The sequence below is a fragment of the Balaenoptera ricei genome, chromosome 6 (assembly GCF_028023285.1).
Source record: "Balaenoptera ricei isolate mBalRic1 chromosome 6, mBalRic1.hap2, whole genome shotgun sequence".
Taxonomy (NCBI): Eukaryota; Metazoa; Chordata; class Mammalia; order Artiodactyla; family Balaenopteridae; genus Balaenoptera; species Balaenoptera ricei.
Genome location: NC_082644.1, coordinates 19,794,819 through 19,817,235, shown reverse-complemented (window position 1 = coordinate 19,817,235; position 22,417 = coordinate 19,794,819). Strand labels below are relative to the sequence as shown.

At 54.8% G+C, this 22,417-nt stretch overlaps 1 protein-coding gene across 3 annotated transcripts in view; it reads left to right on the top strand.

Moving 5' to 3' along the window:
* Positions 1–22,417, top strand: part of SEMA4D (semaphorin 4D) — a 123,677-nt gene that overhangs the window by 83,044 nt on the left and 18,216 nt on the right. For all 3 annotated transcript variants that reach the window (XM_059926999.1, XM_059926997.1, XM_059926998.1), the window contains exons 3-13: positions 2,719–3,080; positions 4,471–4,616; positions 7,466–7,528; positions 9,246–9,344; positions 12,478–12,571; positions 13,219–13,332; positions 14,142–14,293; positions 15,334–15,509; positions 15,601–15,757; positions 16,756–16,978; positions 17,754–17,869. In XM_059926999.1, coding sequence (XP_059782982.1) covers positions 2,975–3,080; positions 4,471–4,616; positions 7,466–7,528; positions 9,246–9,344; positions 12,478–12,571; positions 13,219–13,332; positions 14,142–14,293; positions 15,334–15,509; positions 15,601–15,757; positions 16,756–16,978; positions 17,754–17,869 — 1,446 coding nt within the window. In that variant the 5' untranslated portion in view covers positions 2,719–2,974. The remainder of the gene's footprint in view (positions 1–2,718; positions 3,081–4,470; positions 4,617–7,465; positions 7,529–9,245; positions 9,345–12,477; positions 12,572–13,218; positions 13,333–14,141; positions 14,294–15,333; positions 15,510–15,600; positions 15,758–16,755; positions 16,979–17,753; positions 17,870–22,417) is intronic.

Here is a 22,417-nt window from a genome sequence, read left to right as displayed (position 1 = left end):
ACCCGGGAGCGAGCTAGGCGGGTGTCTGGTGCACCCCGAGCCAGCAGCATCATCCACGTGAATAGCTCTCGCCAGGGCCTGGGCGTCCTGCGGCTGTGTAGGATTTCTGCGGTGTATTTAGCGTTCACTGGACACTCTGGGGCTGTTTGCTGAGTGGGTCACATCGGGAACACCTCGCCTGGCCTGGGCTTCTGGAGCCACCTTGTACTTCACTTCCCTGCTAAGGGCAGGAGAGCAGAGTCCCCACCCAGGGCCCCGGCCAAGGGTGACGGTGACCCACACGGTGGGTGCCTCTAAGAGCTGGCTCTGCAGAGGGTGAGCACTCACGGCTACCCCATGAGGCAGCTCTCTCTCTTCTTCCCCTCCCGGCCTCCTCGGCCTCCTGGTGCATCCGGTGTTGTGTTTAGCATGGATCGTGCCTTTGCCACTGGGTGTCTGGGCTGGCCGTCCCCCTGGGCCCCCAGCGCAGGGCTTGGCCTGCAGCCCAGTGCCCATCCTGTAAATAGTTATGTTGGCAAACGGCCCTGCTCATCCATTCACACGTCATCTGTGGTTGCTTTTGAGCTACCATGCTGGGCTCGAGTAACTGGGACAGAGGCTCTAGGAATCAAAAAGCTGAAAATAATGCCCATCCAGCCCTTTGTCGAAAAGAGGTGCCAGTCTCCACCCAGGATGGGCCAGTCCCTGGAGGAAAAGATGGACTCAGTGTGCTCCCTGAGTCCACGGGCCAACAGGCGTGTTGGGATGGAGGGCAGATGCTGGGTGGATGGGGAGCCCCGCCAGGCAGCCTTCGGGCTGGGAGGAGGAGGTGAAGCGTGGGTGCCTGAGCAGGGAAGGTGGGCGGGCAGGTGAGGCTTGGCCCCTGGTGTCCGGCCCTTGCCCAGCAGCTCCCCAGTGGCAAGTGCTCACCGTGAAAGTCCCCCATGAGTCCTTCCTTTGTGAAGTGGAGCAGGAGTGGTAGTGGCCCATACGTACACATAAAAAGTAAATAAAATAAAAATAAAAAGGCCCCAGAGCACTGTGGAGGGTGAGCCGTGCTCCCTGCTAGGCTTTGGGGGCCAGAGAAGGACACCAGGGTGTGAGAGGTGACTTCCCAGGCAGAATAGGAAGGAGCAGGGAGAGCTCCCTGGAGGCAGCGACTTAACCAGGTAAACAGGAAGCCGGACCTTCTCCCCAGACCCTCTTGGGAGGTTTGGTTTGGCCTGATGTGTCAGAGAGCAGCAGGGCAGGTGGCTGGACAGGTGCTGCCCTGTGGCAAATTGGGGGGTTCCCAGGGAGACGGAGCCGGGAGAGGACGGCTGGGGAGGGAGCAAGGGAGCTGGCTGTCCCTCGGGCGTCCTGAGGGGTGGTGGTCAGGATGCTGACAGTGGTGGTGGGGGCAGGGGAAGGTCCTAGAGAGGGAGGGCCCGGGGGTGTCAGTAGGCCTGCTAGACCTGGAGGGGGGTTGGCTTGGTGGGGGTGGAAGGAAGAGGAGGAGGTGAGGATGGCTGACTCCCAGGGCCTCCGGGGGAGGGGAGAGGGGTGTCGGGCGGCAGCCGCTTCACCGTGTTGCAGGAGAGGGTACTCAGTTGAGGAGCAGGTTGCGTGCCTGTGGATTCATTCCCTGTGGGCCCCGCAGGGCAGCACATCTGCAAAGTGCAGTGGTTCTGCTGTAGCTTAACTGTATTCCCCAGATGTGGTTGGCAAGTGTCCTGCCTCTGTTCAGGCCGACGCTTCGGTTTAACGTCTCCCTGAGAAGGCGGGGACAAGTCCATCTCGCAGTGTCACTGGGATCCTGGTGGGGCCTTGGGTCAGGGGCAGACCCTTATTGCCCCAGTCCACTGATGTGGAGGAGGGCTGCCTGCAGCTCCCCGCGGGGACCCTTGCAGATGGTGCACGGGGTTGAGCAGGCGGGAGGCCGGGACTCCAGGCAGTCGTGGGGCAGCGTCAGAGCGTGGGTGCCAGGAGATCTGAGGACCCCCAGCCCCGCAGGTTCTCTGTTCAGCACAGGCCTGTTCTTTCCATGAGGTGCTTCTTCTCGGTGACAGATCAGAGCCCATGACCAGTTTCCGTGACATGCAGACTTTTACGGTGAGGCTGGAGGAGCCGAGGCCATCGGGGTGGCCCTGTCCCCTGCAGGAGGTCAGCTACTCCTGCACGACCAGGACGTGCGTGCGTGCATGTGTGTGTGTCTGTATGCATGCGTGCATACGTGTGTGCTTGCACATATGCGTGTGTGTGTGTGTGTCTGTGTGTGTACTCTCACATTTCAGCCTCCGCACAGCTCTCCAGTCTTTAGTTCTGGCTGTCGTCCTCGATGAGCATTACAGGAATTGGGAAGCCAGAGTCTCCGAGGGAAACTGAAACCCCGGTTCCGTTCCCTACCTTCCCAGTGCGTTACCAGCTGGACGCAGCGCCCGCACAGGGAGGAAGCTGGGCGGCCAGGCAGGCACTTGTCTCCCTGGTCTGGGTCCCTGTGTCTGTCCTGCGTTCCGGGCCTACCTGAGGACCAGGAGGCCCTGACGCCTGTAACTCTGTCTGGGATGCGGTGTCTGTGTGGGGCTGTCCCCACAGGAAGCCCTCTATGTCCCCACCACTCTCTTCTCCTCAGCAGACAGAGTCCGTGGCTGGGGATGTGGTGAGAGCAGAGCCGTGGGGGGGATATTGAGCAAACAGAAAGCAGGCGTTGTTATTACGACACATCCTGACTCGTAACCCTTCCTTTTCACTTTCTTCCAGGATTTCTTCAGAAGGCCGTGGAGAAGCACGCTGTTTAAGAACCAGGTGGCCTCTGACATTTGCAGTGGTGAGAGCAGCTCGACCTCAGCCAGCGTGCTGAGCAATGCGGGGCCTCGGGGCTGGCGCCGCCCACCAGCTCCAGGCTGTGCTGCAGGTCCTAGCCCTGCAGCTCTGAGCAGCGACCGCCCTGACACCCACCGTGGGCTCGCCTGCCCGCGGGCATTTGCTGCCGAAGTCCCCACTGCGGCCCCAGCTGATGAGGATGTGCGCCCCCGTCGGGGGGCTGCTCACCGCCCTCGCCGTGGTGTTTGGGACAGCGGTGGCGTTTGCACCCATACCTAGGATCACCTGGGAGCACAGAGGTGAGGGCAGAACCGTGTCAGGCGCTGGTGGCATCTGAAGGGAATGGCCACCCTGCTCCCTGCTCGTGGTGTTGAGATGCACGGGTGCCCTTTGCTCTGCTGGGTCTGTCCTCCTGGCACTTGCGTGTGGGCAGACGGCCTGCACCGCCGCTTCTGGGGAGATGGTCTGATAACTGGAAACACTCGCAGGGCTTGTTCTTGGCCTGCTGATTTGGCTTCTAAATCAGGGGGGGCCCTGGAAGGAAGTTTATCTTCCTTGTGCCTGGTGACGTTTGGTGCACACTGCCTGGGCACAAACCACACCAAGTAGTATCAATATTTTGAGGATATTTAATTATGTGTAGCTGAGCTTCAGGCCAATTGTTTTCATTTGCTATTTATTAGTTTCTCTTTTGTTTATTTCCTCTTTTGGGAGCTGTGTCTTAGGAACACCTCTGCTCCAGTCTTTCAGGCTCAGTGGTCCTGAGCGAGGTGTGCTTGCCGGGCTTGAGCTGTCTTGTGCAGAATTCCAGGCAGTGTGTGTGCTGGGAGAGTCTCTATCCTGTGTGTATCTTTCTTCAACAATGGAAAATTAGAAGAGCAGAAAGCGTGAACACCTAACGCTTCAATAAAATCAGAGCTTGGTGATAGATGGAAAGCCAAGTTTAAAATTGATGCTGGGATGGTCAAAAAGAAGAAATAGCTCCTTAAGAAATAGTGTCAGTACATTTATATTACTCCTAAATAGCTCACCCTTAAATTCCTCATATTCCTAAATAGCTATTGATGCAATTACCAAATAAGTGAAAAAGTCATTTGTTTCTCTGCTTTTTAAGTTTGTGGTGGTTATCCTTGGAAAATGCTTGGGTTAAGGGGTGTAATCGCTGAAATAGATTTTTTTAAAGACTTTGAGGTAAATGATTTTTTTCTGAATAAGAAAATGCTAAATAGTTATATTCTTTATAAACCTCATCTGTGGACGATTAAATGCACATAGACAAGAGTTTGATGGGAGGGAGAGGGAACCACAGTGGTCAGCAGTTTAAGGTGTCTGGCCTGCAGTCTCCTGGGAGGTCACAAGGTTACACTGCGAAGAGGTCACGCTGCCTGGAGGTCATGTTCCTAGGAGGTCACGCTGCCGGGTTTGGAACTCAGCTGGGCTGGAGGGAGCAGGAAGGGAAGTCAGGCCACAGCACCGGGAGAGAACAGTGGCTCTGGGGCCTCACACTTGGTGGCGGCCTCCGCCCAAAGGTGCCTGAGTTCTGGCCTCGGCTGGGGCCTGTCCACTGTGGCAGCAGACCCATGCATGGCCCTAGTGAGACAGCCGCGCACTAAAAGGGGACCAGATGCTCAGGCTGTGTCCAAGCTCAGAAATACCTAATACGGTCTCCCCCCACCCCGCCCTCCCCAGAGGTGCAGCTGGTGCAGTTTCACGAGCCGGGCATCTTCAACTACTCGGCCTTGCTGCTGAGTGAGGACAAGGACACCTTGTACGTGGGCGCCCGGGAAGCCGTGTTTGCCTTGAACGCACACAATATCTCCAAGAAGCAAAATGAGGTATGGTGTGGGCTCCCCGCTCCCCTGCTGTCTGGGCCACAGACCCTTTCCAGGGCTTTCTCCTCAGATCCACACACCGGCCTGCCCCTGGGGTGTCGGGCCCGCTTTCGGCTGTGGACTCTGCTCACCCCAGTGGCCAGCCCCACGGGCGTCCTGTGCGTCTAGCGAGCAGCCTTCCTGCCCAGCAGGGCTGAGGGCCTGTCATCCTGAAGCTCCTTTCCCGCCCTGTGTCCAAGACGCCCCATCTCAGGGTGTTCCCCTGACAGCCTCCGTCCTCCCCAGGCTGGCAGTTCACCCAGGGATCACCCTCTTTTTATCTTGGATTTTTGAACATTTTATTACGGAAAATCTCAGGCACGCACGGGAGCAGAGGGAGTGATACGATGAACCCTGTACCCGTCGAGGCTCCTGCAGGCCGGGGGTTCACCCCCATCCCATCCATGTCCTCCTCCTCTGCTCCCTCTGCGAGGCTTTGCGAATCCCAAACACACGTTCTTCATCTGCACATGTTTCCCTGAGCATCTCCTAAAGGAAGGGACTCCTTTTTTCAAAATAACCAAAATATCGTTATTGCATCCCCCAAATTAATTTCATCAAATAGCGTTCAAATTTCACGGACTCCCTCATAGATGATGTTTGACTATTCAGTTTGATCAGGTTGAACTCAGGCCGTCTGTGTGGCCAGGCACTCTATCCGTCGTCGAGTCTCCATTCCTGGGAGCCGCCCTGGGTCTACGTGCTGGGAGAGCCACTCGCAGTCCTGTCCGGCCCCCAGCCTCAGTCTGGCTCCTGTGAGAGGCCGGACCCTCCACCCAGGCGGGCGTCCTCCTCCTGGCCCTTGACCGTCGCAGTCTGGAGCACGTCAAGGATTGCAGAATGGGACGTCCCGCCTCTACCTTTCCTTCTCCATCTGTGAGCTGGAATATCGTCTGTGATGGGGAAATGCCCGTTGCCAGCTATTCACATCTCCCGAGGCCAGTTCCTTTGGACATGGCAGGATCAGTGCTTGAAGTCTTTGCCTTTATTTACTAGTTTTCCAAATAATGAGTAAGTTCTCCCCAAAGGGAGACAGTGGGTTTTTGGACTGTTTTTGGTTTTTTAGTATGACCATGACTCCTGGATTTAAACGTGTTTGAAGTGCCTCAAGCCATTGTAGCCAATGCTCGGACTGTCCCCTCCTGGCCTCTGGCAGCCTCTCCTCTGCTCCTGAATCCTTAGACACCACCCTAGTGGTTGGTGTAATTTTCTGGTTCTCTGGAATCAAGCCGGCCCATGCTCACCTTGTGCCTTTTCTGCCCCAGATCTCTTATTTTTTTGTTTCATTTTGTGTTAATCTCCAGAGTCAGGCATAGTACTTAATTTCTGTTTCACATAAACGAGATTCTGGTCATCACCCTGTGAAAATAAAGTGTTTGAAACACTAGGCACTTAGAGCAGAGGGGTGCTAAGGCCCTGCCCTGCTCAGCCCCTACTCCCTGTGTTCGTTGAATCCCCTTCCTCTGGGCCTTACTCTCCTTTCCAGCAACTCGGGCTAACACTGCCTTTCAGAATCTCGTCTTGGGAACATCGTGGTTCCACCGCGTGCTTGTGCCGACCTGCAGGTGCTCAGTCAGAGCCCCCGTTGCTCTGTTAATGCCATCACTGTGGGTAACCGAGAGGCTCTAGGCTCCGTAGACGTAAAAGAGGAAAAAAAAGTGAAAGGACTACAGCCAAACTTCAGTGAAAATGCCCGTGGATCAAGGGCCTGTCAGAGTTCATGTTCCCGTGTCCTTATGCATTGCCTGTAGATAATGATGAAATTGTCTACATTTTAATTTCTAAAGGAAGTTGCTATTTGAAATGGGACTTTGTTCTGCTTTCATGTGTCCTGATTAGGACTTCCATTTCTCTGAAATCACATTGCTAAGGGATTCACTTCACTGCCGTGGAGAAGCACCATGTGCTTCCTGATCTCTGAGTGCCCGACGGCCAGCTTTGATTCTCCGGGAGGAGATATATTATATTCTGGCATCAATGCTGGAATATCACACGGGCAGATGGGGCATCTTGGGGACAGTGAGGCAGGAGCGTGGGAGCCTTCTGTGATGCCGCGCTGTTGCTGCCCTTCCTCTGGAGGGTGGGGCGCTGAGGCATCTGCCAGCCTGACTCGTCCACCTGGTGTGGAGGGAGCAGGAGTTCACATCTCAGCGGGAAGACACCTGACCTGAGGGAGCCCCGTGGCTTCATCACTTTCACCTGCTGCCGTCACATAAAATTTAAAGCATCATAACCCTGCTGTTCCACTGATAAAGTAAACGTCAAGACGTTTTACTAGACTCGAGAATCAGTTTTGAAGGGATGAGAAAACCCACTTGATGTTTGAAAATGCCTGCAGTTTAGGGACTTCCCTGGCCGTGCAGTGGTTAGGATTCTGCGCTTCCACCGCAGGGGGCGCGGGTTCGATCCCTAGTCGGGGAACTAAGATCCCGTATGCCATGCAGTGCGACCAAAAGGAAAAAAAAGAAAAGAAAATGCCTGCAGTTTATTCTTTTGATAAATAATTGAATCCTCCCCACTTTCAGTCATTTAGTTTTTGCAGGTTTCTTCAGCAAATCGCAGTCATCTGGGAGCCGCCTTCCAGGCCCCCTGGCTGCAGCATGCGGATCACAGAACTTTCACGAAGCGCTGTTGCTCACGGGTCCCAGCGTCTGCTCTCTGAGCCTCGCTTTGCAATCTGAGATGTTAATGTCCCGGGAAATACCTGTGCTCTAAACACCACCATGTGCTTTGTAAACTGTATGTTTTTTATACCAGTATCTCCTTTTAAAGGGGGAACATGCACTGAAATGGACTCTGGTTTTTCCTCACAGGCATATTGGAAGGTCTCGGAAGATAAAAAAGCAAAATGCGCGGAAAAGGGGAAATCAAAACAGGTAATTTCTTTTGCAAGCTTCAGAGCCCACCCAGGCCTGTCTTACTTGTTTGACTCTCCCGAACGCCCAGAACTCTGTGGTGCAGCCCAGGCAGGTTGCCCCGCCCTCAGGACGCTGCCAGGTTTGTTCACGTCATCGCGACTCATCCTGCAGGTTACCTCCCTGTTCCCAAGTGGTGAGCCTGGGGCTCTCAGTGCAAGTGCCAGACACACTAGGCTTTAGAAAAGTACTTTAAAGTTTATCTGAATTGAATTTATTCAAATGGCCTGAAACTTTGACTACAGAAAAGGATGTCTGGTGCCTGCTGGCCTGAAGGTGTACAGTGCAGGGTTCCTGCCCTCCCTGAGCCCCAGTGGCCTGGAGGGGTTTCTGGATTGTTGGCGGCATCTGTGCCTTGAGATTCTGCTCCTTCTCTAGGAGATACTGGGCGTCTCAGTGTGGTGGCCATCCGGGAAGCGCTGGGCTGAGTGTCCCATCTCCCTCCAGAGCTCTGGGTTATGGCTGCCACCCACTTGGGCCGCCCTGCCCCTAACTGGTGCTGGGCCGATGTCGGAGTCTTGGAGTATCAGCGCCCCATCTTCCTTGGTAGTTGGTTAAGACAGCTGAGTTATAGTCAATTTCTGTAGTCGTTGGCTAATTTCAAAGCAATTAAAATTAAAAAACAAAAACAGAAAAAATGTTCTGGCTAAACTTTTTTAGCAAAGTACGAAACACTTTCACCAAAGTCACTAAATCCGAAATGAGGGAAAATGCAGGCATCGCAGTGTAATAACAGGTGTCGCAGGGAGTTGTCTTAGAGCTAAATTAGAACAGGCACTTTGGCCGGCCCCATGTGGAGGCCATACAGCGGACAAGGGTCCCTCCCAGTTCTTTCAGGGACGATGAATTACTTCCAACCAGCTTCAAAACAATTACGGCAAAAAAAAAAAAAACCTTTCCCGAGTGGAGATAATTTCAGATGCTAGCACATATAATCCAAGTACATTTCAGCCTAAAATAGTGGGTGGGTTCTTCAGTGGCATCTGGTTTTCCTGCGGGGCCTTTCTGATGTGGAGCGGGCCTCGGCGCCCCTCATTAGTCCTGCCTCTCCCCTGAGCTAGGCAGGCCGGACACACCCCTCTCCTGAGAAGCACTGCTTCCAGTTGCACACACTGGGGCGTCGAGGGTGGGGTCCCCCAGAGGTAGGGAGGGTGGAGGGAACTCTGCACAGCACATACCCCCTCGGGCCTGCCAACACAATGAATGGTTTGTGTGTTCAGTGAGAAGTAAATGCGTGTTTCCCTGTGCCGGGTGTCCAGTAAGGTTTGAGGTCAGCTTTCATTGCTTTTTGGCTGATACATCTTTGCTGAGTATAAATCAGTGACTGAGGTGAAATCTGTTTGGCACTTGACAGCGGCCTGTGGGCTCTGCAGAGACAGAAGCACTACGGCCAGCTGCAGATGTAGGTTTGTGCAGGGGTGGAGCCGGGTCTCCTGCTCCCACCGTGCCAGGCAGGGCGGGGCTGGCCTGTGCAGACGGATGGCACCTGAGGCCCGAGGTGGAAGGGTGGCAGTGAATTCACCGTCGGGTTGGTCATCAGTGGGCCGTGAGGAGCTGCTGTCGGGCGTGTGCTTGGCTGGTTCATGCTCTGAAGCCAGCAGGCTGGACAGTTGGGATCGCGGAGGGCGTCCGGTGGAACCTGCGCGGTGGCTGACCCGTGCGTTTCTCTTCCTTGTAGACAGAATGCCTTAACTACATCCGAGTGCTGCAGCCCCTCAGCGCCAGTGCCCTTTACGTGTGCGGGACCAACGCGTTCCAGCCAGCCTGTGACCACCTGGTAAGGCCGCGCAGGTCCCCTGGTCAGCCGTTAAAGCAGCGTGGGGCTCGAGGCAGCGGCCAGTGGTCTCCACTCTGCAGTCTGGGAGGATTTTCTCCTGCCAGCTGTGTGGGGATGGGGGTGGCCCATGGCTCTCAGAAGGCCTCCGCCCACTCCCCGGCCTCCTCTAAGCCTTCCTGTCTATAAACCACCATGATTGAGGGCATGACCGGGTACAGGACTTACAGGACCGCTGGCCCATAGTGCAGAGCTGGCAGTGGGGGGGACCTTCTGGGAAGGCCAGTGTTGACAGAGAGGAAGCATCAATGTGCCCTGATCCAGCATCTTGCCTGTTTCTCCTTGTCACGTTTTGTATTTTGTGAGGGAGCCCTGGCTATGACATGGGCCCTGGTCAAGTGGAAAACTCAGGACTTCTGCTCTTGGATCCCTTGTTCTTGGTTCATATATGTTACGGACTAAATGTTTGTGTCTCCCCAAAATCCATATGTTGAAGCCCTAATTCTCCAAATGTGATGGTATTTGGAGATGCAGCCCATGAGGAGGTAATTAAGGTTAAACGAGGTCATGAAGGCGGGGTCCTGATAGGATGATGGCCTTATAAGAAGAGGATGAGACACCAGAGCTCTCGAGCTCTCTCCCTCTGTCATGTGAGGTCACGGCAAGAAAGTGACTGTCCGCAAGCCAAGAAGAGGTTCCTCACCGGGAACCAGCCGTGCTGACACCCTGATCTCGGGCTTCCAGCCCCCAGAACCATGAGGCAGGAACATGTGTGGTTGCAGCTCCCCTGACCCCTGTCTGTGGTCGTCATGGCAGCCCGGGCTCACTAGGACGGCGTCTGCTGCTCTGGTCTTGGGGCACCACCTTCAGTGTTGGCTGTTGGGGTACAAGTTGCCCACTGATAGGCAGTTCTGGAATTCTTCCCTCTGAGGAGTGACAACACAATGCCAGTTTGCTGAGCGGTTTTAGAAGCAGGACCCATGTCTCCGTCACCTGCGTCATGTCCTTGACTCTCCTTGAGCCTTGTCAGTTGTCAGTAGGGTCCTTTGGAGAGGGCCCCCCACTCTTACACCGCCCTCCCACCACTCCTGATTCCCTTGCTGACGGGTAGCCGGATGGAGAGAGCGGATTAGATAGCAGCATCTCTCTGGGAGATACTCTTTTTTTTTCAGATAATCTGATGAGCCATTTATAACAACCACAAAGAGGGAGGAGTGTTTTAAATGCACTTGAGGATCGATAACGAAGCACATTTTCTGGTGTTTGTCCCTATTATTCAAGAGTGAAGTATGCTAAAGTGGCAAGCTTAGTTTGCTTCAACCCTAAATTCATTGGAATTAAAAAAATGTTTTCCAAGCTTGAGTCGGAGATACATGAGAGGACAAAGTATGGGCGAAGTAAGGACCTGCTTCAAAAACCTTGTATCTGCACACAGACCCCTGGGGTGGGGTCCATACATAGGGTGGGTCTGCCGGGCTGTCTGTGTCCACAGACTCTGGCGGCAGAGGTTGGGATCCGGGTAGGGGGTGCGTCTACGTGTTGAGATCTTCAGTCCTCATAGACAGACTTAGTTTATTTTTCCTTAGGTCACATTAGTCATATTAGAAACATTTTGCACGTGAAGGGATTTCCTGGCTAAACTCTAGTTAGAAGCTTAAGGTATGGAATTGAAACTTAAATTCCATAGATATGTCAGTTGTTGAGGTAAGGGAATCATATGTTTCATTTAAATCTAGACCTATATTTTTTCCCAATATTTAAAAAAAATTTCAAGCCGACAGAAAAGGTGATCACACACATGTGTTCTAACCACACAGATTGCATGGTTGGGAGCATCGTATGTGTGCACAGGTATGAGCACACCTATGACCCCTAAATGCTGTCACATGCCTCAGAATAATGACATTTTCCTACAATAATGCCGGGTTTGTCATTATATCTAAGGAGATACACAATAATTTTCGAATGTCATCTAACCTCCAGTCCCTGTTCAGATTTCCCCAAACATCCTCTTGAAATGCAATCAGTGAATCACATCAAGTGGGGTGAACTGTCACCCCAGTTCACACCTCCTTAACCTAAGAGGTGAACAGTCTGTATATTGTTTCCACCAGCCTGTTAGAAATGTAACTGCATCTTTTCCCACGCCCCTGAGCCCTCTCTGCTCTGTCTGTGACGTGTTTCCCTCGCTCTGACAGACAGCAGGGCTACTCATCCACCCGTCGCAGTCTGGGTGTCCATCTTCTTAAGCTTCGCCAGGCTTTCAGGTGGAAAATGGTACCGCACTTTCATTGCCTTGTGCTTCCTGGGTTGCCAGCAGCTCAGGCATCCTTTCTTGTCTGTGCTGCCGGATGGGTTTCTTCTTCTCTAACTTGCTGTGCTTTGACCGTTTTCCTCCTGGAAATGCTTTATTACTCATTTGTACAAGCTTGTATATTCAGGGATGGAAATGCCTCATCTGTCATTTTGCAGGCATTTCCCCCACTTTGTCACTGTCGATCTCTGTCTCATTCTTCTGTGGACAAACGCTTCCCAGTGCTTTGTGTACTGGATCTGTCCATTTTTTCCCTTACTTGGCTTTGGGCTGTCTTGTCAGGTGAGGAGAGATTATCCCAAGACTGAAATTGTCACCCATACTTTCTGTTAGTGCAGCACGGTTCCGTTTTTAATATTTAAATCATCGATCCACCTGGAGTGTGTTTCGATGGGTGGAATGAGGTGGAGATTCTGCTCCTTTTTTCCTATTATCTGTTTATTGGATAGCCTGGTCCCCCACTGCTTTGAAGGCGTCTTTGTTGATGTTAAAGTTCTGCACGTGGCCTTCCAGTTCCTTCCGGAGCACATCCTGTGTTTGGTTCGCCCTGGCTGTTCTACGACCCGAGAGCCATCGGCATTGCCGTCTCCGTCCTATAGGAGAGTCAGCTGAGGCTCCAAGATCTGGAGGCGCTCTCGAGGGTGTCAGAGGGTGCCAAGGCACCAGCGTCCAGACCTGGGACCAGGTGGTAGACTGTGCATGTGCTCTCTCCTCTGTTCCCCCAGGAGAGTGAGTCTGTAAATTAAATGGTCCCACAAAGATATATTATGACTACAGAAGTTCAGACATTTTATGGTGCTCTTTCTCTTCATTCAATTATAGAACTTAACATCCTTTAAATTTCTGGGCAAAAATGAAGATGGCAAAGGAAGGTGTCCCTTCGACCCAGCACAAAGCTACACGTCCGTCATGGTTGGTGAGTCCTGCTCTCAGAGTCTGTCCCTGGCTTAGCTCTGCTGGACCCCCAGGAGGTCCCGTTCCTCCTCCTCCACAGTGGTCTCCCTCTGCTTCGTTCCCATATTCAGTATCCTCACAGAAGGTACGGGAGCCTCTCCACAGACCCGCTGATACAAGCTTTTGAATTCATTGTTCAGTAGGATAACCAGCCACCTCCACAGTCCTCAAGTTAGATTTGTAGGAAGAGGTTATTTTATATCTGTCATTTGTGCAGATTATCTGGATCACTCGGTCACATTGAGTTAATGCTCCCGTTTGAGGGACGTTTGTGACTGAGCCACGACCTGCCTTGGAACGGCCTTGTACACCCAAGGCGAGCAGGCCAGGAGCCTTGTGTGCACCCACTGTTGTGTTTGTTATTTTACTGGATGCAGGAGTTACTTGCGTGTGTTACTCATTGCCCCTAACAGTTTAACATGGAGCCTAAAATTACCCATGTCAAAGAAACAAAACAGAAGACTCAGGAAGCAGAAACATGCTCCCAGAAGCAGGGCGATAGTCTCTCCGTTTCCTGGGAGGACTTGTGTTAGCTTGGGAGGAGAATGTGGTGCTGAGCGTCTGTCCCCGGCACTAGTGTTGATTCCCTTTTCCTCTTTCCGCCTGAAGATGGAGAGCTTTATTCTGGGACGTCGTATAACTTTTTGGGAAGCGAACCCATCATCTCCCGAAATTCTTCCCACAGTCCTCTGAGAACGGAGTATGCGATTCCTTGGCTTAACGGTAAGAAGCAGGTGGCGTCATGGAAGGTGTGTTTCTGCTCGGGGTGGCTTCCTCGCCGGCAGAGCCCTCACTCGAGTTCTCCTTTTGCCGGCTCCCAGCCTCACAGGAGGGCATCTGCGGCTCACCCTCCTGTGTCCCGGGGCTCATGTCAGCCCCGGTGCAGTAGGGATGCTTCTGGAACTGCTGGGGGCTCCACAGCCAGCATCCACGGGCTTTTTTGCTTTCTTCTCTGCTAAGAGAGCGCTGTTTCAAGCCTGCCTTTACCCCTTCTTGAAAACGGATCTGGGAGGCTCAGCACGGCGAGCTCAGGCTCGTTACATCAGCATGTGATATTATACCATTATCTCTGGACAGCATGTGTCCATGTTGGATTCATGGTCCAGATGGCTCACAGATGCTCACAGGGGACTTTTCTCGTGGGCATCGGCCAGCCAGCCAGAGCCTTGGGGCACCTGGATCTGGTGGTCAGCAGTTTGTCTCTTTTAGGCACGTGCTATTTAAGCTGGCAAATGCATATCTTCCAGTGGGTCTCCGGGCTATGGTGGGATCTAGCTCCCTGGGGCCCCCAGTTGGGGGCCTCCCAACTGGCAGGCCCAGCCCTCAGTTGTTGGGCTGGACCAGGAGGCTGTGCTTCAGAACCCCCATCTCAGGCATCTCCTTAGGCCAAGGAGGGCAAGATGGGCACCGTCATCATTCCTGGGCCCTGGCGTTTGTTTGGGGTGTGGCATGGGCACCCTCCCACATCCTCAATAAGGGGTGCCCGGGCCCTCGGTGTGCACAGGCATAACCAGAGCATCTGTTCCCTGCAGAGCCCAGCTTCGTGTTTGCTGACGTGATAGGAGAGAGCCCGGAGGGCGGGGACGGCGAGGACGACAAGGTCTACTTCTTCTTCACGGAGGTGTCTGTGGAGTACGAGTTCATCTTCAAGCTGATGATCCCACGGGTAGCGAGGGTCTGCAAGGTGAGCCCCTCCCCCCCTTTTCTCCTTGGTCCCAGCCCTCGGCGAGGGCATGTCGCCCAGGCGCCACACTTCCTCCGAGATGTCCATTTCCTGACCACTTTATTCTTCCACGCCACAGATGTCAGTGTGGACGGGCCGAGGGCTCGGGCCTTTGTCCTCCCTGCGGGCCTCCCTGGAGACCGCAGGAGCACCCGCCCCGCGTGTGACGATGCCTGTCCTCAGGGCTCTGCTCTTAACACACCTCCCTCAAACCTCCCCCAGCTTATAAGGAGTTAGTTTTTCTGTACTGTGTTAACCAAATTCTGTTGGAATTGGGGTTTTTCCATTCCAACGTAGAGATGGGGAGGGGTGCGTTTTCATTGTGTCCAGAATAAGTAAGGATACGTCGATTTCATGTTCTTCTGCATCCAGTTGTAAGAGTTTCAGTATTTCTCTCCAGACCAAGTCATGTCAGGGGTGTTTCACGATTGCTGCTTGGTGGTCAGTTCGCTAAAAAGTGTTTTGGAGAACCTGGCAGGACCAGAGCACCTCAGCAGATAACTTGGGGGCTGGAAGGGAGTGAAGATTTGATCTCCCACAAGGAGCGCCTTTCGGGGGAGACCACGCTTACACACATTGGCCTGAGACAGATTGGGGAGCCTGTGCGTCCACCAGCCCCTGGCTCTGCCAGTCACTCACGGACGGGTCGTGAGTCTGGAGATGCACGTGAGCCAAAGGGCCAAAGCAGTGAACATGTGCAAGGATGGCGGGGGTCTGCTGCATGACACAGAGTGTGGGCAGAGTCGAACAGTTGTTCTAGCTGCAGTTGGGAGACCGCTCGTCGAGAGGGTTTTGTTGGTTTGGTTTTGTGCTTCAATCGATGACCCGAGCTGGCGTGAAAGGAGTTGCCGGCGTCACTAGCGGTCTGCAGCCTGCTTTCCTTTTCAGCCTTGGCTTCCTTTCATTCAGGCAGAGCTGCTCTGGGCCCAAGTACATCACTTATCACCTGCTCACGGGGGGAGTCTGCCCTCCTCCTACCACGCGTGTCTTTGGGGTTACAGGGGGACCAGGGCGGCCTGAGGACCTTACAGAAGAAGTGGACCTCCTTCCTGAAGGCCAGGCTGATCTGCTCCCGGCCGGACAGCAACCTCGTCTTCAACGTGCTGCGAGACGTCTTTGTCCTCAGGTCTCCCAGCCTGAAGGAGCCCATGTTCTATGGGGTCTTCACCCCACAGCTGTGAGTGCCCGGGGTGGGGGTGGGGGTGGGTCGGGGGTGTTTTCGCTGCGCTCCCCGCTTCACAGCAGTCACGCCGCCCCCTCCTCCCCAGGAACAACGTGGGGCTCTCGGCCGTGTGCGCCTACAACCTGTCCACAGCCGAGGCGGTCTTCTCCCGTGGGAAGTACATGCAGAGCGCCACGGTGGAGCAGTCCCACACCAAGTGGGTGCGCTACAACGGGGCCGTGCCCACACCGCGGCCCGGGGCGGTAAGTGGACCGGGCTCTCCCCGCGGGGAGCGGGCGTCCACCCGGCGCTGGGAAGGGCCGTGGGCACGCTCTCCTTTTCCTGGCTTCTTCTCCTCGGTGTGTTGTGTAACAGCTGTTGCTACAAACTGCCCGAACAGGAAAGCTCTTCTGGCTGGCACCAGCTGTTCTGTGGGACTAACATTGCGTAATAGAATTAGAGCTTTTTCGTTTTCTGTTTCTTGCAGAGAAACACACGATTTCTTGGCAAAGGGACGAGCGATACTCTCCATTCGTTAATATGAGTCACACTTTATTTTCTCCTAAAAGTAGTGAATTTTATGTAGAAATGAGTGTGGGTGTCTAGGCCGATGCGGCTGCATCCATTTACTATGTGACTGGTGAGCTGGGCCGTGTGCATGGCCCGTGGGTGGGGCTGTGACCTGGGAGAGTGGCCTGGTGCTTGGAGCTCACTCCCCCAGGATGGTCCCCCTCTCTGGGGTACGCCTCTGCTAACACAGGTCATTTCCTTTCACGCGTATCTTTAAGCAAAAGGTGTTCACCTGTGGTCGTGAATTTTGGTTTACGCACATCAAGAACTAGGACAGAAAAAAGGATCCTTTGTGCTCTTGACCTTTATGCTATTTATATTTAGAACTGGACTATTTTTAGCCATTTTTCGAGGCTTCTCTTCTGGGAGAGCTATAGAATGATAAGTGTGTATTTTGCAATTTCAAAAGTGTGATATGCTTTTTTCATTTATGAATGGATGAAAATTACTTCATTGACTATGTATCATGAGACACAGTTGTGTCTTGTGGACAAACAGACAGTTGCATTTCCTCCCTGCTTTGTAACTGTGCCTTCAGATTCCTGGGGAAAGGTCACCTCAGTGTTTCCATTTTTTCAAGAAATGCACCGTGTAGTCCTAAGTTCTTCACCTCGGGGAAGCCTCCCCTCTTGTACGGAGCGCGTGCCGTGTGCCCGTGCACCCCGCGGTAACGGGTGGTCTGCTCCTGCAGTGCATCAACCGGGAGGCGCGTGCCGCCAACTTCTCCAGCTCCCTCAACCTACCAGACAAGACTCTGCAGTTTGTCAAAGACCACCCTCTGATGGATGACTCCGTGACCCCGATAGACAACAGGCCCCGGCTGATCAAGAGTGACGTGAACTACACACAGATCGTGGTGGACAGGACCCGGGCCCTGGATGGGACGGTCCATGACGTCATGTTTGTCAGCACAGGTGGGTCCCGGGCCCTGGTTAAGAACATGGGTGAGTCCAGTGAATTTCTGCTGCCCGGAGCCAGCATCTCCCCCAGGTGCCTGAGTGGTTTGTTAGAGCGTGGAAGGGTTTCTGAGAAGTCACCACCCCTGGATGGCTTCAGATCTCTGTGACCATCAGAACACCTGGGGCACTGGTTAAAAATGCGAGTCCTGGCCCAGATCTAGAAATTCAGGTGTGGTAGGTCTGGGCGGTGCAAAGGGAGGCTGGTGAGAGCCGGCACACGGGCACGTCCTGCCTCCCTGCCTGACACCTGTCCTGACCTGCCGTGGGAGACACACCTTTCCTGGTGGTCCGTAGACTCCGACACAAGTCTTCTGGAATGGTCTTGGCAGCCAGGCACAGCAGCAGCTGGCGGGCTCTGTGGTCGCTCTGAGTGCTGCCCAGCTGCCAGCCTCCCCTGCCTGGGGCTCCTGGCACGAGGATGGCACCCTCAGAGTCCAGTGCAGCCCAAGAACCATGTCACGTTTGTTTGGAGGACACGGTGTCGACTACTCTGATGTCAACAAAGGGCTGTTTATTTTTCGGATAAAAATGGGATAACCCATGTCAGTCCAGTTGTTTATTTTGCCGATGGCTTTTCCTTCTCCGTGTCTAATGCAAAAGCGTCATCTGTTTCTAAGCCTCCTACTGGGGGAAGGAGTGGGAGGCAGAAGGGTGACCGCTGGCTGCGTGGCTGACAGTGCCAGCACCGCCCTCTCCTCCTGGGGAGTAACCTGCAGCTTTGACCTTGCAGACCGGGGTGCCCTGCACAAAGCCATCAGCCTTGAGAACGACGTCCACATCATCGAGGAGACACAGCTCTTCCAGGACTTCGAGCCTGTCCAGACCCTGCTGCTGTCCTCCAAGAAGGTAAAGTGACTGGGTGGCCGGCTGGATGGCCCCGCGTCTCGGTGACCACAGGCTGGGCCGGGCTGGGCCGGGCTGGGCCAGGCAGGCCCCGTCGTCCATCTGGCCTAGAGGAGCCGACCTTCAGGCTCTTATAGAAAGTCCTTCCATGAGCTGTGGGGTATGGGGTGGAGGGAAGGCAAACTGTGTACTAAAAGTTGCAGAACCTCACTGAGTTGTTGGGACCAACGTACGATGCCGTCGGGGGGCTCACTGGCCTGTGAAAACACTTCTGGTGCCGGAACTCGGTGAGGGTGAGACCCAGTCAGCGGGAACTCGGTGAGGTTGAGACCCAGTCAGCGGGAACTCGGTGAGGTTGAGACCCAGTCAGCGGGAACTCGGTGAGGGTGAGACCCAGCCAGCGGGTGTGCCCTCCGTGCAGCTTCCTCGTCTGCACAGAAAAGCGTCCTCTGAGTAACGGTGCGCCGTGTCTGTAAAGCCCCGTTTCATGGGGCGCTGTCTCTTTCACCAGGGCCAGCCCGCTTTGTCTGTAAAGGGCCAAGAGTGAATGTTTGAGGCTCTGATGCCCGTGCTCTTGTAGTTTGAGAGCAGCCGTGGGCAGTCCGGAAGCAAGTGAGCCCTGTTATGTTCTCCCAAAGCCTTATTTACGGGCACTGAGCTTTGCAATTTGTGGAATTTTCATATGTCACAAAATATTATTCTTTTGATTTTTCTTCAACCGTTTGAAAATGTGAGACCTGCTGTTAGTTGATGGGCTGTACAGAAACAGCCAGCGGGCTGGATTTGCCCTGTGGTCCACAGGCTGTCCCCTGCTGTACATCCAAAGTGGCCTTTGGGAAGCGTGCCACCTGGTTTACAGCCGGGGTGGAGAGTGAAGAGCGGAGTGCAGGCCGGGCACCGGGTGACCTCGTCCACATCCTGGCTCCAGGTGCATGACTGTGAGTCCCGCCTCGGCTTCCTCATCTACACCGTGAGGGACGGCCGACCCTGGGACTGTCCCGGCCCTGCCCTGTGACTCCCCATGCCGTGACCCCTGTGCTGACAGGCTCTGGTCAGCATCAGAAATTGGTAGCCTGGCCACGCATCGAATTCCCCTCCACTGCAGGCCCACCCATCTTGTGGCCTCTCCCACCTGCACCCTGTTTGTAAAGCCTTGCTTGGGAGCACCAAGCCAGGCTGTCCTTGCTTCGTATGGCGTCGCCCTGTTGCTGAGGTTTTCCCTTTTGACCCATGACACGCCTGGGCCACCCTCTCTTCACGCTGGAAAGAGCTTGTTCCTCCAGCCCCTCAGAACATCCTCCCTGCCCTGGCTCCGGGTTGGGGCCTCCACCCGGCCCGTGGGGCCCAGGCTCACTCCTCCCTGGGCTGTGGGCAGTAGGAAGGGGCTCCCGATAGCCAGGCGAGAAAGAGAAGAAGGTGACCTCTCGGTCAGGCGTGTATTTGCAAACTCCACACACGGTCTTTCGTCCTCTCCCCGTCATCATGAGCTTCAGGAGTTGGATCTGGTTTTCAGACTCCTGTAGCAGGGTCACTTCCCCTCTTGGCCGCCTCAGTGTGTGTTTTCTCGCTCCAGTTCTAAAAGGGAAGGAAGACGAAATAGCCTAATGGGGTTAGGCTACCAGACATCTGTACCTCTCGGGTGGGTGCTTTTGGCCCCCTTTCCCCTGGGCCCACCTGCATCGTTGTTGAAACAAGGAAGCCCGGGAGCCCTTCTGGCCACTGCCACGTTGCTCAGGTGCTTCAGCCAGGCTGGGGCAAGCACCCTCAAAGCCTCCAAATGGTCAAGTACTCATCAGAACCAAGGCCGGGCCCCCAGTGCAGACACGTGGTGAGAACAGGGCTCGGCTCTGCTCCACGACACCATTCACAGACCCAGCTGGCCCTGCCATCCTGAACCCAAGTCTTCCAGGGCATGTGGGTGCTGATCCCATGGGAGGGATGGGGGAAGGAGAAGGGAGGGAGGGGGCAGGACCCCCTGTGGGAGGTCTGACGGGTCAGTCCTGTGCTCACCTGCTTGAGGTCAGGATTGGTCATGTGGCCGGGGGCGAGCCGTGCAGGGAGCCTGGCACCCCAGGGAGGGAATTGCCTGTTCCCACAGGAGCCCCCACTGCGCTGGGATGTGGTTCAGGTGCCCATGGGGTCCCACACCTTCTCCTGGGCTAGTGGGCTCAGGGTGGCTTCAGAATGCTGTCCGTGCTGCCGTGGCAGCAGGAAGCGGCTGTTCGGGGTAAAAAGACACCCGCTCCCCGCTCCCCATTCCCCACCAGCAGCCTCTTCTGGGTCGATCATGCCTGGCTCTCATTGCAGAAAACTGACGAGCAGCTGCCACAGGGCTGGGGGAGCACAGGAGGGGCTGCCAGGGAGGGGGGTCCCTTGTCACTACCTGCTCTCCCCTGACAAGTGCATTTGTTTTTTGTTTTTATTGTGGTAAGTGTACATCATATAAATTGTACCACTTTAATTATTTCTGAGTGTACACTTTAGCACCATTAAGTACCTTCACATAGTGCAACCCTCATCCCCATCCATCTCCAGAACTTCTTCATCTTACAAAACTGAAACCCCAAACCCATTAAACACTGACTCCCACCTTCCTCCCATTCCCCAGCCCCTGGCACCCACCATTCTCCTTCCCATCTGTGTGTGTTTGACTACTCTGAGAACCTCGTGTTGATATAAGTGGAATTCTACAACATTTGTCCTTTTGTGACTAGCTTATTTCACTCAGCATAATGTCTTCAAGGTTCATCCGTGTTGTAGCAGCTGTTCATCCATGGTCATCCTTCCTTTTCAGGGCTGAGTAGTATTCCATCCCACGCGTCCACCACATCTGGTTTATCCACCCACTGGTGGACACTCGGGTTGCCTCTCCCCCTGCTGCATGAATAGCCGTGTTCTCCAGTCTCTTGTGCGTACATGGCAGGCGTGCTCTGGGCCCATGGAGCAGGCTGAGTGTGGTTTTCCCGGGGACACTCTTTGATGGTGAGGTGCCACCTGTACAGCAAAGGTGGGAGCTCCTCCAGCTCTGGCCATGTCCACCCACAATCACCCACCTGTGTACACAGAGACCGAGATGTGACTGAGAGACCCCGGTGCTGCGGCCGAGGGCACAGTCACCCAGAGGGTGGGGGCCAGCAGGAGGGCACCTGGGCACGTGCGTGCTCAGCAGATCTCACAGGTGCCGGGTGGTACCCGGCCGGCTTGTTTTCTCTCACAGAAGAGTTGGGGTGAATAGTACAGGGGTCCTGCGGCCCTTCCCCAGCACGCCTGTCTAACCGAGGAGGTCCGCTGGCACAGCGCCTGCACTCACCTCCACACGCCCAATCCCCGCGTTCCCACGACCTGCGTTTTGACTCCAGGGCCCCCCGTGGCCTCCCTCGGTGTCTGTCTGACGGCTCCCCTCTGCCCTTATCTTGGTGACCTTCACACATCTGGAGAGAACTGATCGGCGTTTTGTGGACGCCCCTCGGTTTGGGCATATCTGATGTTTTCTCGTGTTGAAATTGGGGTTGAGCGTTTGGGGAGATGACCACTGTCTCGGGGACATGGATTCAATGACTTCTCTCAGAGTTACTCGGTTTCTCCTTCCACGTTGTCCCCACACCCTGTGGTCAGTGGGTCCGGTCCACCTGGGGGGCGGGGAGCTAAGCCCCAGCTCCTGGAAGGAGGAGTTGAAGAGTTTGGGGGCCGTGTTCAGCCCCCGCGGCAGCTGACACTTATTTGTGGGTGACCTTGAGGCCACACACACACCCCGCTGCCTCTCGCCCACTGACTTGCACGTCCACCCACGGGCCTTGCCTGCAGCGCTTGCTGCCGTGGGATCTCAAGCCACTTTTCTGTTCCCTTCCCGTCCACATTCGCTGGAATCGGTGAGGCCCTGCCCTGTTGGGGAGCGAGGGCTGGAGGCTGGGCTGAGCAGGCTGTGGCACAAGGAGGATGCAGCTGCCTGCAGGGGTCACGTGGGGCTCCGCAGGCCACCTGCTCCGCTCTCCGTGAGTGTCCGAGCCCTCACCAGGGCCCCTCCGTAGGACCCCACTGAAGTTGCCCACTTGGCCGGTCTCCCCAGGAAATTTTTCCTCACCTCTGAGCCACGCGATCCCAACTGTGATATGGGGTGTCGTCCTGATTCCTTCTTAGGAATATGGGCTCACCTGGCCTCATCTGCCCAGCTCTCTGCCGACACGGCCAGGCCGGCACTGGGCCTGACTCTCTCTACCACCTGTCATCACAGTTTGACTCCGTTGCACAGGGGACTGCCCTCTCTCGGCTGTGCTCACACACGGGTGGGTCTGTGACCCCTGGGCCTTCAAGGCGTCACAGGCCAGGAGATCTGGGGTAACGCCAGGGCCTTTGCACTCCAGCCAGACTCTGAAATTAATTCAGAACATGTCCTCAGAGGATAGAGGCTGTGTTTAAAATACTAAGCTCTGTGTAAACGTGGGAATCTTTTGACATTAACCAACGGCCTTCCTAGAAGGTCAAGGTGAGACAGAGGCTCAACAGCAAAGGAGAGGGAAAATGCCGTATCTGAATCGCCAGCCCTAGGTCTGC